At 38.2% G+C, this 14,534-nt stretch overlaps 1 protein-coding gene across 5 annotated transcripts; it reads left to right on the top strand.

Moving 5' to 3' along the window:
* The first annotated feature begins 290 nt into the window (after positions 1–290).
* On the top strand, positions 291–13,810 carry ikzf2 (IKAROS family zinc finger 2). Of its 5 annotated transcripts, XM_049728102.2 has the most exons (9): positions 291–514; positions 1,750–1,834; positions 2,437–2,486; positions 4,808–4,897; positions 6,241–6,432; positions 7,268–7,435; positions 8,879–9,016; positions 9,452–9,565; positions 10,194–13,810. In XM_049728102.2, the coding sequence occupies exons 3-9, from the start codon at positions 2,459–2,461 to the stop codon at positions 11,000–11,002; spliced, it is 1,539 nt and encodes a 512-aa protein (XP_049584059.1). In that variant the 5' UTR covers positions 291–514; positions 1,750–1,834; positions 2,437–2,458; the 3' UTR covers positions 11,003–13,810. The 5 variants fall into 5 exon arrangements, with proteins under 5 accessions (XP_049584059.1, XP_068507701.1, XP_049584060.1 ...); XM_068651600.1 differs by lacking the exon at positions 1,750–1,834; XM_049728103.2 differs by lacking the exon at positions 291–514 and having other exon boundaries at positions 543–1,834; positions 4,808–4,828.
* Positions 13,811–14,534: the final 724 nt, after the last annotated feature.

Raw genomic sequence — 14,534 nt, 5'->3', positions numbered from 1 at the left:
TTAACTTGTATAAATGCATTAAAAAAAATAATCCTTGTGCCTCTACCACTTCATGGAATGTTTATTAAGTACATGAGATAACTACCATCCTACAATTTACAAATTAAAGTCCACATTCTTAAGGCAAAAAAATATGACTGTTTTCAATGTATGAACACAACTTGACTTAATGGTCACAAATAAAAGGTACGCAGTAAACGAATCATTGACTGTGCCAATCATGCAAAATGGTTCCGCAGTACCCGGTGGTCCATTTCTCAGTGTGAGACAAAACCTATATGTACTAACAGAACATCCCCTGCACCACAAGTGGCACTTGTCACTCTGCAGCTGCTCTCTGCGGGAGATGGAGACGAAAGGCGGTGGTGGATCTTAACAGGAGAATGTTGCTGCGGGAGCTTCGGAACCGGCTTAATAACGCCTCCAGCATGGTACCGCAATGAAGTCTGATCCGCACCTAGATATTCTCCCTGGATCGCCGTGCACCTCAATGGGAGATTACCGTATGCTTCAGGTAAATTACCCAAAAAAAAAAAAAAAAAAAAAAGGAAAGGAAAAAACGAAATAAAAAAGGACAAAAGTACAAAATTGGATATCTTATGTGCTGCAATGCTGGTGAGGAACGGAGCTGATCGGTGTGATCACCTGTTGCATGGCAGTCGGTGCAGAATTTCAACAATATATGGGCAACACATTAAAAATCACACCCAACTTTCCTCGCATGTTTTATTATAGTTTTGCATGACTGTCGTGGCTTGTACAAAATAGTGACCAAATTAAGCATTTAATTCATAAACTACGTCACCCATTGACATCGTCATAACCATTCATCTAATGAGATCTAAGCTTCAATAACAACAAAAATATGTTTAGCATTAATCTAAAATTATACATACGGTGTAAATGCAAAAAAAAAAAAAAAAAATCGCAGCGTTTTAGTTAAATTGGCAAAAAGTGACAAGCAGCCCAGAGCTCAAACACAATGCACATCTTTAAGATTAGAATTTTTCTTTATTTCAAAATGGAAATTCAGGTGGTGTGGTAGTAAAAACACACAGCGGATTATTTTAAACCAATAAAAATTGAAAATAGATACCCTAACACAGTTCAAGTACTAGATCTTTTAAAATGTGATTTAATATGATTACGGTGTCCGTCAAAACTGTATATAAAGCCAAAACGTTTTGAATCCGAACTTGTACCTAATGTGGCCATGGCACGTATCCATTCATTATCGGTTGCAATAAAACACATGTGGCGCTGCAGGTCCTTCCAGCATTAGTGAGTCACATATCTCCAACACTTGCGTTCTTTCGACACCAACTAACCAACGAATTTTCCAGTCCCTTGAAAAGCGACTGGGTGCTCCCTGTCGCTATGGCTAATTCCTTAGGAACCGGTGGATCCAGTTTGATCCATCCCTCTGCTTCTTTCCTTCTTAGCAGCCCGTCGAGTCTTCCCTTTCCGACGTCCCTTTTGTACATCAGGTTGAGTCGGGTTCGTGTCGAACTCTCCCGGAGTAATCTAATATTTTTAACTCATCAGGAGGCGCGCAAAAAAGAAACACCGACTTGGTTACCATTGAGGGAAGATGCGCTCCTTAACTTTTCCATGCGCTTCTCAAACTTGCTTGCATCACCTTTCTGGCCGGGTTTCTCTAATAGCTTTAATGAATAATGCAGAGCTGCTCTGCATTATTTAAATATCACGAGACGAAATAAGTGATTTGGACTTTCTGGGTCTTTAAAGGGAGGTGGAGACGACCTACCACCCCCCCTCCCTCAGTCCTCGACTGAAATTACCAAGTAATTTTACTCAGGAGAGACACTTGAAGGTAATTATATCAACTCACCTATTATAAGTTATTCTATGTTTTTACATCTCCATGATTGCTCACACGTAATTTTACATATTATATACAAAAGCTTTTTTTTTTTTTGAGGTGTAAAGAGGCCCAAGTGACAGATGAGTGAGATGCCTGTATAGTATGTGAGCACTGACTAAGATGATGGCAATTGTGTTTAAATGCTTTACGCGAATAATTATTGTATCTAAATGAATTCACCAGTGCGCTATTGGATGGCGTTTTTATGGAATGGAATGATTTTGATTCATGGGTAATGAAATTGCAGTGATTGTTTCTACAATAAGTGAAATCAACTGTACACTGATGAAAAAAAATGAAGGCAAATAATTAATACATACACTTGTATAAACTTGCTATGCCGGGCTATTCAAATAATATTTCAAATGTATTGTTACTTTGTAAATGATTGGTCGATTCTTCATGCGTATGAATTGAATGTAGCAAAAATGCATGGACGGTATTTACAATATATATATATATATATATATATATATATATATATATATATATATATATATATATATATATTTAATAAAAACATTCTATTTTAAATATTATTGTCTCCACAGCCGCACCACCGCAGTGCTGGAAATGGAGGTGCCCAACGGCTACTCTGCGAGTAAGTTCTTCTATTGCATCTACACGACAGTCAATGTGAAGCAACTTCCATAGAAGTGAACGTAATAAAAAATTGAATTGAAAAGTATTTTATTTATCAGACCTCACTCACTTTTGAAGCTCTTGAGATCCAGACAGTAATGTAAAACCTCCAATGTTGAACACACGGTTAACTTTTGCTGTTGCCATCATAAAACTGAATTCTTGAACCGTACAAGGCAATGTTTTAACCTTCAAAAAACAAGAAGTTCTCTTCATGGTATGACTGAAAACTTAAGTATGAAGAAAGGATCAACTTTCCATTTACTTTGATGACACTCATGGCATGCAGGAAAACATGCCGAGGCAGGATTCCATCAGTTGTCCTTTTAATAATGACGCCTACCCACTGTCACATAAGGAATAATCGAACAATTTCCAATGTCACAATAAGTTCAATTGTCATCCGCCTCACTTTTTCCTCATTGCCGTCAGTGACATTATAATATGGTGCCACCCTCCAAAAACGACTGAGAAAAAAAGTTTTGCAGCTTTCTACAAGTCACTAAAAACAAATACTTGTTTTTTCATAACATTGATGGGGATTTGTAGTTATTTGAATTCATGTCAGCGGCGAGATTATGGGTCATAATCGGTAAATAGATACAAATACTAGCTCATCCGTCTTGGCATTGTTGATGTGTATGCAAGTCATGTGAGGGAATCATCTGATTGTGTTTAATTAGACTGACAGCAATGTGAAGTCAAAACACACAAATTAGTATCTGTACATTCTAACTGATGACTGAATTAACTGCATGTAAAATGTAGCCTCGAGGTGAAATATAATAAATGCCAACAATTTCACATTCAGTCAGTTGAATATCATTTTCAAAATATAACTTGTGGTACACAATGTGGGATAGTGCTTTCAATCTGTACCAAAAATCAGCAGGGTTCGTTGTAGGACCGGTACTGTCTGTTGCATGTATGCTTTTTTTTTTTTTTTTTTTTTTTTAGTGTATGGAAGACGTGGGGGTGGGGGTGGAAGGAGTGTTCGACAGGAAAAACCACATCCCTACCACACAGGAGAATAATTGTGTCCTGCCCGCCATTCTGATTGTGTGCAAGTGTGACTGTAGTCTTGTTCAATTAACAATGAGCATTAGTCGCGACAGTTAGATTCAAAATTGTGTGTTTTGAAACAATCAACTCGGTTCTGGCTATGTTAGGAGGAATTGTGACTCAATGTAACATTTAGCGAAGGAGAGGAATGTGAACTACCTCAAGGTACAAGCACAAACTACTCGTTTAATTAACGCATTAGCATTCTTGAATGTCTCCAGGACGAAATTGCCAGGGGAGGTTAACTCACCCTGGTCACCTGAGCTTCCCTTTAAGGCACGCTACCCGAGCCCAGACCTAAGCCCAGACAAAATTGAGCTGTCCCAATGAGTTGCGATGACTTTTTGCTTGTAAAGATTTTCAGTGTAGTAGCCGAATGATGACTCATATTCTGGTATCGTCGGGATCTGACAGCGAGCTCAATTGTGCCGTTTGCCTGTAGCCGCTGTATTGTTCGATTCGATGGTGGAGGCTGTAAGAGGATAAGGGATTGCTTTGCTCTCCCTCTGAGTGGACGAAGGCTATCCATAGCCTGAGCTGGTGGGAGGTTGCAACCCGATCCGTGTTTGCCGGACATTAGGATAGCGTCGTTACGTAAGGTCGCTTCAGTTAGTTTCCTTCAGCATTCAGCGGTGTTACCTTCACTGTTGCCATTCAGGAAGAGAAGAACACTGTCTGTGGTTTATTAAATTCGATCGAAGAAAATCCTGTACTGTTTGTGAAGTATGTGCTGCTTTCGTAGAAATTCAATGCATTTCCACTGACCTTTGTTGCCCTTAACTGAAAGAATTTCTATCTCCGTTAATTGTTTTCCTCACCTGTAGACATAAAAGTCAATGCATTCTCTTTCACAATCTGCCTTGCTCGACTCCAAGTTGTTATTCTCATTGTCCCTTTCAGTGACATTATTGACTAGGTGTTCTTTCCGTCAGGTTTATTTTGTCCAACTTGTCGAGCGGTCACAAAATCATACGTATATTAAATTGTACAGACAGCATCAACTGGTTAAGATTCAGTATTAAAGTCCACACTGGGAATAAAATGTAACAGTTTCCTCCAAAACAACATCAGATTCAATGTTTTGTTTCATATTTTGCAATTCAATTACAACTCTAAATGAAATCGAAACACTGTCATCTACTGGAGCTGTGTGGGCACTGCTCTCCTTGCCCCTGTAACAGCAAAATAAAGATTGCCGACTTTCATTTTGTCTTATAGGTAACGGCCAATGCTCTCCAGGTAAGGAGGAGTCAAGAATGTCAATGTCTAATGGACAAAATGAGTCCAATGGTCATAATTCCCCCAGTGGTGAGTGCACAGCTTGACTTTCTACACAAACACTTTGTCAAATAATTATAATCATTCTCAGACGTGGTGCTATATATGCACAATGCTCCTACTTGGAAGGACAGGGTTGATCATTTGCTTCAAATGCAAATTATTGTAGAAAATATTTGTATCCTCAGTTGACCGCTTGAAACTTTCAACTCAGACATATTGAGAGGAGACGATGTAAAGATGCAAGGTCCGCTCCTTGTTGCCAGGATACAGCCTTGTAGAAGAGGCTTGTTCATGATGCTCCTCCTAAAGTGGAAATATAAATTGCAAGCTTTAGAAGCTTTGTGGAAGTGTATGCTGCTAATTTGTTTTTTGTTCATCATTCAACTGCTTTGACTGAACTTTGAAGAGTCAAATTGTCCGAGGGTCCAGTTGCCTAAAGGGACACCTGAAGGATTTTGTCAGATTGGACTCTTCAGTTAAACAGCCACATGCGGTCACAGCTTTATTTATGCTTGTCTGTATCCCAAAAACCGGATCAGCTGGACCAGTAAGTTTTGTCCTGGCATTTTCTCACACACTCCAACCTACAAAGCCCCTTTAGATCTGTGATGACATTTTACACCGGAGGCAGCACGTTTACCACCTTAAAGAAACAATAAAAAGCAAGTGTAACAATGCATATTTAAAATCATTTATTTATTTATTTATTTATTTATTTATTTATTTATTTATTTATTTATTTATTTATTTATTTATTTATTCATTTATTCATTTATTCATTTATTCATTTATTCATTTATTTATTCATTCATTTATTAAAAATTATCAGTCAATGTTTCAGGTAGAATTAAAAGTTCAAATCTAATCCCGGATTGATTAACCTATTGGCATTTGTGTCTCAATAGCTTTGTCCATGTAGTGTTCTATAGTTTAAAGGCCAGCAAGCTGCTCTTGAATCGTCAATTTGCTCCAAACCAGACGTGAGTGTGGCAAGGCATAGAAGTATTATCTCCACACTCACAGACGCACAATTTCGCAACGTCTTACCCTTATCATCGGTTTAGTGTCCATTACTAGGAAGGTGCTATAAACGACAGAGCCTCCGACACTCCCTCTTTCCCTGGAGACAGCCAGGAACCAGACCAGCCTGTTTATCATTCGCTCTTCTCTTTTTGGCATTGTGTCAGCCCATCCTAAAGCTTCCCTACACATTCAGTTGCCAGGTTACAGTGTCTCCTCCAGTCCACTCGACTAATTATTTCATCTTTTATTGTACTGCAACAAAATCTAAGTTTAGCCCAGTTCTGTTCAACACCATGGTTTTTCTAAGGTAAATTGTGTCAACTACCCCTTGTGTTTTTGTCTTGAAGAGCTGAGCGATAAACAGATCAAACAAGAAGACACAAGTGAAGAAGCCGACAATAGAAGTCCAGGGTGTGAAGCCCAAAACAGAGACGAAGCGACTTCTGCGGGGGAACCTATGGCTGGCAGCCCGAGTAATACACAGGATGGGATATCTGGACAAAATATGGCCGTGGATGCACCCAGTCGACAACCAAACGGTATTGTATTTGAAACAAATAAGACAGTTTTTTTTGTTGTTGTTGTTTTTTCCTGTCCTTAAGATGAGTCACACATCATTTGTTTTTCTTCAAAACAGGGTGTGGAACCTTTTCTTTTATTGTGTTTTTTTTTTTTTTTTCCAAAACAACAACTCAGACTTGAAATTATTATCAGGGAAAAATATCCTCGGAATCCCCCGCAACCTGTTCCTGGTGACACCATGACAGCCGTGGTTGTCACAGCATAGGATCACATTTCTCCTTTCCAACTGACTGCTGATCAAATGATTTTACATGAGAACAGTGTACCTTGAGTCTGTACAGCAACAAATACTCCCTGCTTCTGAGGGCATTGTCAAAATATAGCAAAACATTTATATGCATTACATTTTCAAGTGACCTATATTGTTTAACCTTCCCACACAACACATGTCGGCAACAACGGTACGTAGGTGTAGAATTGCCTTTGGCTTACATAGAGGTGTTTGTAATGTTTGGATTCCCTTATATACTGTATTTTTTGGACCATAAGGCTCACCGGATTGTAAGGCCCAACAGCTCTATTTTTGGAAATGTCCATATATGAGGCACACTGGGGTATAAGGCGTACGGTCATGCTGGGTAATATTACGTAATATTAAGGGAATCAAACCAAGTCGAACTTTTTTCCAACTTGCATTCGGCATCCATATATAAGGCACACTCATTATATGACTTTTGCTTTCCTTTTGAGAAAATGAAAAGATTTTAAGAGCACCTCATAGTCCAAAAAATATGTCCTTGATATGTTGAAAGTAAGTGCGGTGAGATGAATTACCGTGTATGCCTTCTTAAGGTGACCGGCCATTCCAGTGCAACCAGTGTGGTGTCTCATTCACTCAGAAGGGGAATCTGCTGCGGCACATTAAATTACACACAGGTGAAAAACCTTTCAAGTGCCCCTTCTGCAGCTACGCCTGTCGCCGTCGTGACGCTCTCACGGGTCATCTACGTACTCATGCTGGTAAGATTATAATAATAATAATAATAATAAATTATATATATGTGTATATGTGTGTGTGAGTGTGTGTGTATGTATTTTTTATATAAATATGTAAAACCATCTATGTATCACATCACAAGTATCACGTGGCGACAGAAGTGACCAAGGCCAAATATACTCTGGTGTTGTCAGTTATAAATGCATTTATCTTGCTGTAAAAGCTTTGTTGCTAGGAACCAAGGACATGCCGTTCTTCATCTGACTTGAAAGTGGAAAGTGTTGGTTAAAAAGGCAGCATAGGTGGAGTCTGTCAACTGTAACCCACTTTCCCATCAGATACGATTTGCTGTATCCTCATTTGCATTTTTAAAATCAAGGTCGGAAGACACTCATTTCTGAGTTCAGGACTTAGTCACACAGTTCACTTTTGGCATGGGGGGTATGTGTGTGTTTTTTTATGTTTGGTTTGCTTCTTTTGTAGTTTTTGTGCTGCTATGTCTTGTACGGTGGTCATTAAATAGAAGGACTTTGAGGTCAGATAAAAACAAATAAAATCCCATATACACCATAGACTTTGCCTGGAACCATGGGTCCACTTTGAAATGTCTTTTTACTTTAATCACAGTTGACTTGGGAGAAGAAAAAAAAAAACATTCGCCTTTTAAGTCTACAAATCTTTCTAACCGTTCTCATGGAAGCACACTTTTACACAAACCTGTGTTTCTAACTTAGTGGGAATAGTTTCAACATTTCCTGCAGTTTTCTGTGCTTTCAGCTCTTGAATATGGACTATGAAGTTCGATAAAAATGTCATGTATGTGGATTGCATTGAAGTCTCAAGTAGCAATGTGAACTATTCCAATGAATATGAATAGCATTTGAAAGGTTAATTCTAAAGGTCTATCCAACATCTGCACAATGTCAAATGGTAGCGGGTTGCTAAATATAAAACAGCAGGGCGCTCTTGCGCCCACACTTGAGCAATATTGAAACCTGCTGTATTTAGCCCGTGGGTTTTCTATATGTACATATAAAAAAAAAATACTCCATACATGATAAACCATTCATGTTTGTAATGACATGATACTTGATTCAAATGCCCAGTTCTATTCCAGTGTTTTAAATTTAAACGACCACAAGAATTTTAGAACTGAACGTGAATCTTAATTATCTTTTCAATACATAATTACTTGGATATTTTATCTGGTCATATACGTTCCTTATGTGTCGCTAGGCAGACTTTGGATGAATACCTGTGAATGGAAAAAAAATCTAATATGCCAGCCACACCCACTAGGTTGTTGAACTCTATATTGACATAGGCCTGGACAGCTGTCAATTCTTCTTGTGCTGGAAAATGACAGTACAGTACAGAAAGAATATATTCTGCCCACATTCTTAGTCAGCGTCACAGTGAATGAACCAAAGGATAATATGTTGTCTGGTGCGTGTCTTCACTTCTAGTTGGCAAACCACACAAGTGTAACTACTGTGGGCGGAGCTACAAACAACGCAGTTCCCTTGAGGAGCACAAAGAACGCTGCCATAGTTACCTGCAGAGCCTGGGTCTGGACCCATCTGCCAACACATGCCCTTATCCAGGTAATTTCTATTTTTACAGTGTAGAATATGAATGAATTAAGAAATGAATTATTTCCATGAATCTGCTTGTACGTCAGAAGACTCTCTCAAAAGAGCTTCTCAAAAATTATTTCCCCCATTGCAATGAATGGAGATGACATCTGTTCTAGCAGAAAGAACAAAACTAGCACTGTGACGTCCACTGCTACCATTAAGCGTTTCAAATTTATTTAAAAAAAACACAACGCAAAACCTACTGAACCACAGCTCATATCTTGCAATAGTGTTTGCAAAATTATATAAAATAATAATAATAATAATACATAATTACATTTATTTTGATATTTGTAGATTTAAAATCAAGTAATTTGGAAAAACAATACATTCTGTAATGCACCAACATCTACAGTTAAATTTGATGAAGGTAATTATTAATCCTGATCATTTCCCCCCCAGGTGATGTTCCTAAAGAGCCAAGGCCTTTGACGACATTTGAGCGGCCGCTTGTCATTGAAAGATTGCAGAGTAATGTTGGAAAAAGGAAGAGCACCACACCACAGAAATTTGTGGGTAAGTATCTATCAACACATTTAGCTCATCCACTGAATTAAATGTGGTGTCTCATATATCAGGAAAAGCCTGGTCAAATATTGGGACGAAATGATGAATAAATGTGTCACATTTGAGATGATAAAATGAAAGAACAAGAAATATAAAAAAAATCAAAGTTGTTTGGCACAATATATTTAAAGTACAAAATCATATCCAGTACTGGAAAAAAACACCCGAACGGTGCTTTATTTTGGCATATGCCTACAAGTATATAAAATAGATAGATTGAGGAAGTTAGAGGAGCCTCAGGCCAGAGTGTCAAGGAAGTGGTTTTCATTTTGCGGTTAGGTACACCTGTAACTTTGCTACTTGCAATCTTAAGTGACAACAGCTCACCGCATCCCTGTTCTGGAAGGTTTGATGTATATTGGTAAATGGATGGGGCTTTCCACTCCTCATACTTTCACACTTTGAACATCAAGTGCAAGATCTAAATGATAAGTTTGACTAAAGCTCGAAAGGAAGCGTGTTCTTACTTCTGCCATTTTATGGCTTCAAAAGTCATTCCCCCCCATAGCCACCTTCTTCAAAAACTCATACCTCAACGAAAGCCTGGTTCTTCAACTTTCTCTACTGTTTTAAACAGGTGAAAAGATGATGCGCTACAACTACCCTGAAATGGGATATGAGATGGGCCTCAAGTTTGAGAAACAGGCTGAACTGTTGTCAGCCCACATGATGGACCAAGCAATGGGCAATGCCATGACCTACTTAGGATCAGAAACACTTCGCCCCATTCTCCAGCACACCGGCCACCCGCTCTCCATGACGGAGGTTATGCCCATGGTCAACCCACTCTACCATCACGTTCTGCCTCTTGACCAGAGAATGGAGCGTTCAGGGAATATTGACTCACTGCCACCTCAGGCCACATTACCCTCTGATTTCCCCAGTCACAGCAACTCCAACGGGCCCGTTTCCTTGACTCGTCACGGTCGGCCGACCCAGTCAGGACACCAAGAGTCGCCGAGCAACAGCGGAGGAGACTCACCCGAGTCGGCTCGCAGCAGCCCTCGGGAACAGCATGCTAACCCCGCTAGCAATCACCCGTTCAGGCTCAGGTCACGCTCAAGTCCTACGGTTTATTCAGGCCATCACGCAGTAGATGCGTCACCCAGAAATGGCTCAGGAACTTCCAGCGGGGTAGTGCAAGAAGCTACAGAGAGGCCTGCAGTCCAGGAAGGGGTGCGAGTGTTTGGGCGAGAGGGTCGTGAGTTGCGGGCCTTCCAGTGCGACCATTGCCAAGTGCTCTTTCTGGACCATGTCATGTACACTATCCACATGGGTTGCCATGGATACAGGGATCCACTGGAATGTAACATCTGTGGTCACCACAGCAAAGACCGTTATGAGTTCTCCTCACATATCGTCCGCGGTGAACATACGTTTCAGTGAAAAGATGGAGACATGTAAGGGGAAGATTTTTATTCTCATTTTTTTTTTTAAGCTTTAATGTTGCTGCAGAGTTATGTAGCACAGCAGTGTGATTTTGGACGGCTGAATAACTATATGAAGGCTTCATAGCAGTGTGGGCTGCTATAAATGAGATCAGATTTATTGCTTAGAATTTTTTATTTTTTTTTCAAGATTCCTAAAACAGACCTCAAGAATTACTTTGACCAAAACTACTTTCTGCACCAGTGCACAAAGTAGCAGGCGTTGGGTTTGTGGTTGATTGTTTTGTTTACTATATGAAGGAGTTTGGGAAGTACACTGAAAAGTAACAAATTACGACTAAATAAAATATTTGCATTATAAGAATGAAGTTGTAATTATGAAAATAAAGTAATCGGGCAATATGTTGGCAGACGGAAACAATCAGTCTAACATGCACAAGCAACTTGAATCAAAAAAAAATTCTAGTAATATTATGACTTTAATATTGTAACATTACCGCTTTTTTTCTTGAGATTAAAATTATTGCTTTTTTCTCGCCCTTTCGACGTGCGTAACATTAAAAAAAAAAAGTGCTGCAAATTATAGTTTGGTTGCCTGATGCATTTGGACTTTTTTTTTTTTTTGCCAGTGGTAATATTGTCTCTCGTTGTGTACTGCATTTGTAGAAATATTAACAATTGTGCCATTATCATAATTAAGCTGTTTTGGTACAGTATTTATTGTAATCTTAGCATTATTTTGAAGGGTCAATTTTCCTTTGTGTTTGAGAAGGTTGCATTTTAATTACAGCAAAAAATGAGACATGAGGCATTCCACCGGTTTTAGTGTTTACATGGACGCTTAACTAACTCGGAGACTTAACTTGGACCAATACTTATACCAATACTACTCAAACATTTTTGGGAGAAAAATATACATACTGTGTGCGTGTTTGCACCAAAGACTCTAAATAATTCTCATGAACTGTTTTTTTTTTAATTTTAACGGAACTGTCAAGGCAGACCAACATGAGAATGCACATCACTATGGCAGGTTGCTACATGCCACTGAAAAAAAACCAATCTAGCACCGATGAGTCAAGATAAACAGAGACTCTTAAAACTTACAGAACAAAACGGCTCTGTTGAGTAATCGACAAGAGTTCACATTAATGTCTCAGATGGCTCGTAACAATACTGCAAACATGACTGTAAGGTTGGAATGTTTACTGCACAGCCCACTGTCAAGGTTTCATGAAATACACAAAATCTAAAATAATGTGCATGTAGGGGTTTAACTTTATACTCGCACAAAAATAATACATTCCATACAATGGTATTGCAGCGGAACAATTAACTTCATTGAAATTGCACTTAATTGTTGTACTACTCCTAGAATGGATTGCGTAACGATTACTTTGAATTCATTCACGTCCTTTTCATTTACTTCTCGGCTAATGGAAATCTATTCACACGTTTGGAAGCCTGGTTACTCTTGTGGAAGAAAATATCTCATCAAATGAATCAATGTTTATCGGTTGGAGCTTTTAATGTGACGTTTACTTCATTTTTAGTTGTTGGGTGGGTCTTAAGCACTGTAAATAATTGTTTGTATATCGCACAGTATTCTTGCAAACATAATGTTCTCTCCCAACTGTGTGTGGAGTACTTTCTATACATAAAGCCTTAAATTGTGCCTCAGACATTTTAAATTATAATGAGATTATGAACATAATTAATATGCACATTAAGGCATTTATTTTTGTTTTTTTTAGGTGTGAACTTCTATTTGTGGTTTTTGCCTGCTAATCTTTTGACCTCTTGAGTTCCACTGCAAAAACTTTTTCTTTATGCTCAATTCTATTTGCTCCAAGAACCATCGGTCGTGAGTACAAAATGCAATTTCAAATCACAGCGAAAATGCATCGTACTGTGAAGGAAAAAGGAATTTTACCTCAGAGAGGCTTCATTGCAGCCTGTGAAAAGAAATAAAGATGTGTTATGTATAGCTAACCTTGCACTTTAGTCATGCATTTGCAACAAAGTAACCTTTTATTCAAGTCCCACGCTAAAACCTGTTCAAACCAAAAGTACGTGTTTAAGGCTGATGTGAAAATGGTTTAATGTCAGTTTCTTATACTACCTGCTGAATAATTTCTTTGTCGAAGCAACTTTTCTTTCATTTGGAAGCACACCGTAACCGTCAGAGGGCAGCTCTGCAATTTCATTAGCCTCAACTTTTCCTTTAATATCTTGATCAAAAGGCAGCATTTTCTTTTTATCCCCCCCTCCCTCGCTCTTATTCTCTGGTGCTAAGCAACCAAACAACTTAATGTATGCACACCATGGCACAGAATTTTGTTTACATCTTGAACCTGCGAAATGTACTTTGTTGTCTAATGGGCACAATCAAAGAATGCTTAGAAGAACAAAACTATATATATATATATATATATGTCAATCAATGTGTGTTGATATATCTGGGGGGTGATTTATTATGTATTTTACATTTTAGACAAAAAAAATGCGCTCGATCATCAAACAGAAGCTCAGGTATTTGCATAGCTTGTATATTTTTATGTCTCCAAAAAAATTGCGTTCATCCATCAAACAAAGCATATAAATTGAGCTTCTCTTGTAATATCGTCTCTGAAATACTGAAAGGAGGATTTGAACAAAAAACAAATAAAATGAAGGCACGTTGCTGTGAATATTATGTATGTAAGGAATGGGTTTCTCTCATTTAAAAGAAAAAAAAATACTGGCTCACCTGTTCTAGAGCAGAAAGTCAAACATTGTTACAATAAAATTTCTTTTAACTACTAAACTGTTTCCTACTAGTTTATTAGAACACACCATGAGATAACAAGAAAAAAATATAACGCACATTTGTGACATACACGGCTCAAAATGTTATGACTTTAATGATTCACAATTTGAATGAATGAACGATTCCATGTGAAAGTATTTATTCATCAAATTGTATGTAACCTTTTAGTAAATGTCACAGTACTTCACACCCTTACCGCACAATCATCACAAAGTTTCCAGAATATATTTGGTAACAGAAGTGAGAGGTGTGAACTCTAAACAGACCCAAGTTCTGCATCTTTTATTTTCCTCTTCATTGCGTTAATGGCTTGCTTGTTTTATCGTAAAGCAAGCGCTCATCTTTACTTGTCATGCGCAATATTTTATCTGGCCTCACTTGATGCACTTATGGCGCAGAGCGCACTTTTTGAAATGAAAACAAAGAAGCCAAGGTCTTCTGTCATAGCTCTTGTGATGAGTGCTTGAAAAAATAATTTCATCAAAAAATTATTGCTAATTGTCTTTCATGAACTTAAATTTGGAGTGGACAAAAAAAAGCCCCACAATGAATTCAACTTTTGGAATATATTGAAAAAAATTACTAGAAAACCTCCGAGACACTTCAAATAAATCTGTGTATGCCTGGACAGATGACATTTTTGCCTTTTGTGATAAACATAAGATAACATCATTTTTCTTTGAGCTAGCCAAATATGTTGCCCTTGCTATCTGCCTTCACA

Source organism: Syngnathus scovelli, chromosome 8 (genome assembly GCF_024217435.2).
Source record: "Syngnathus scovelli strain Florida chromosome 8, RoL_Ssco_1.2, whole genome shotgun sequence".
Classification (NCBI taxonomy): Eukaryota; Metazoa; Chordata; class Actinopteri; order Syngnathiformes; family Syngnathidae; genus Syngnathus; species Syngnathus scovelli.
The sequence above is the reverse complement of the archived record's forward strand: the minus strand, read 5'-3'. Positions and strand labels throughout refer to the sequence as shown.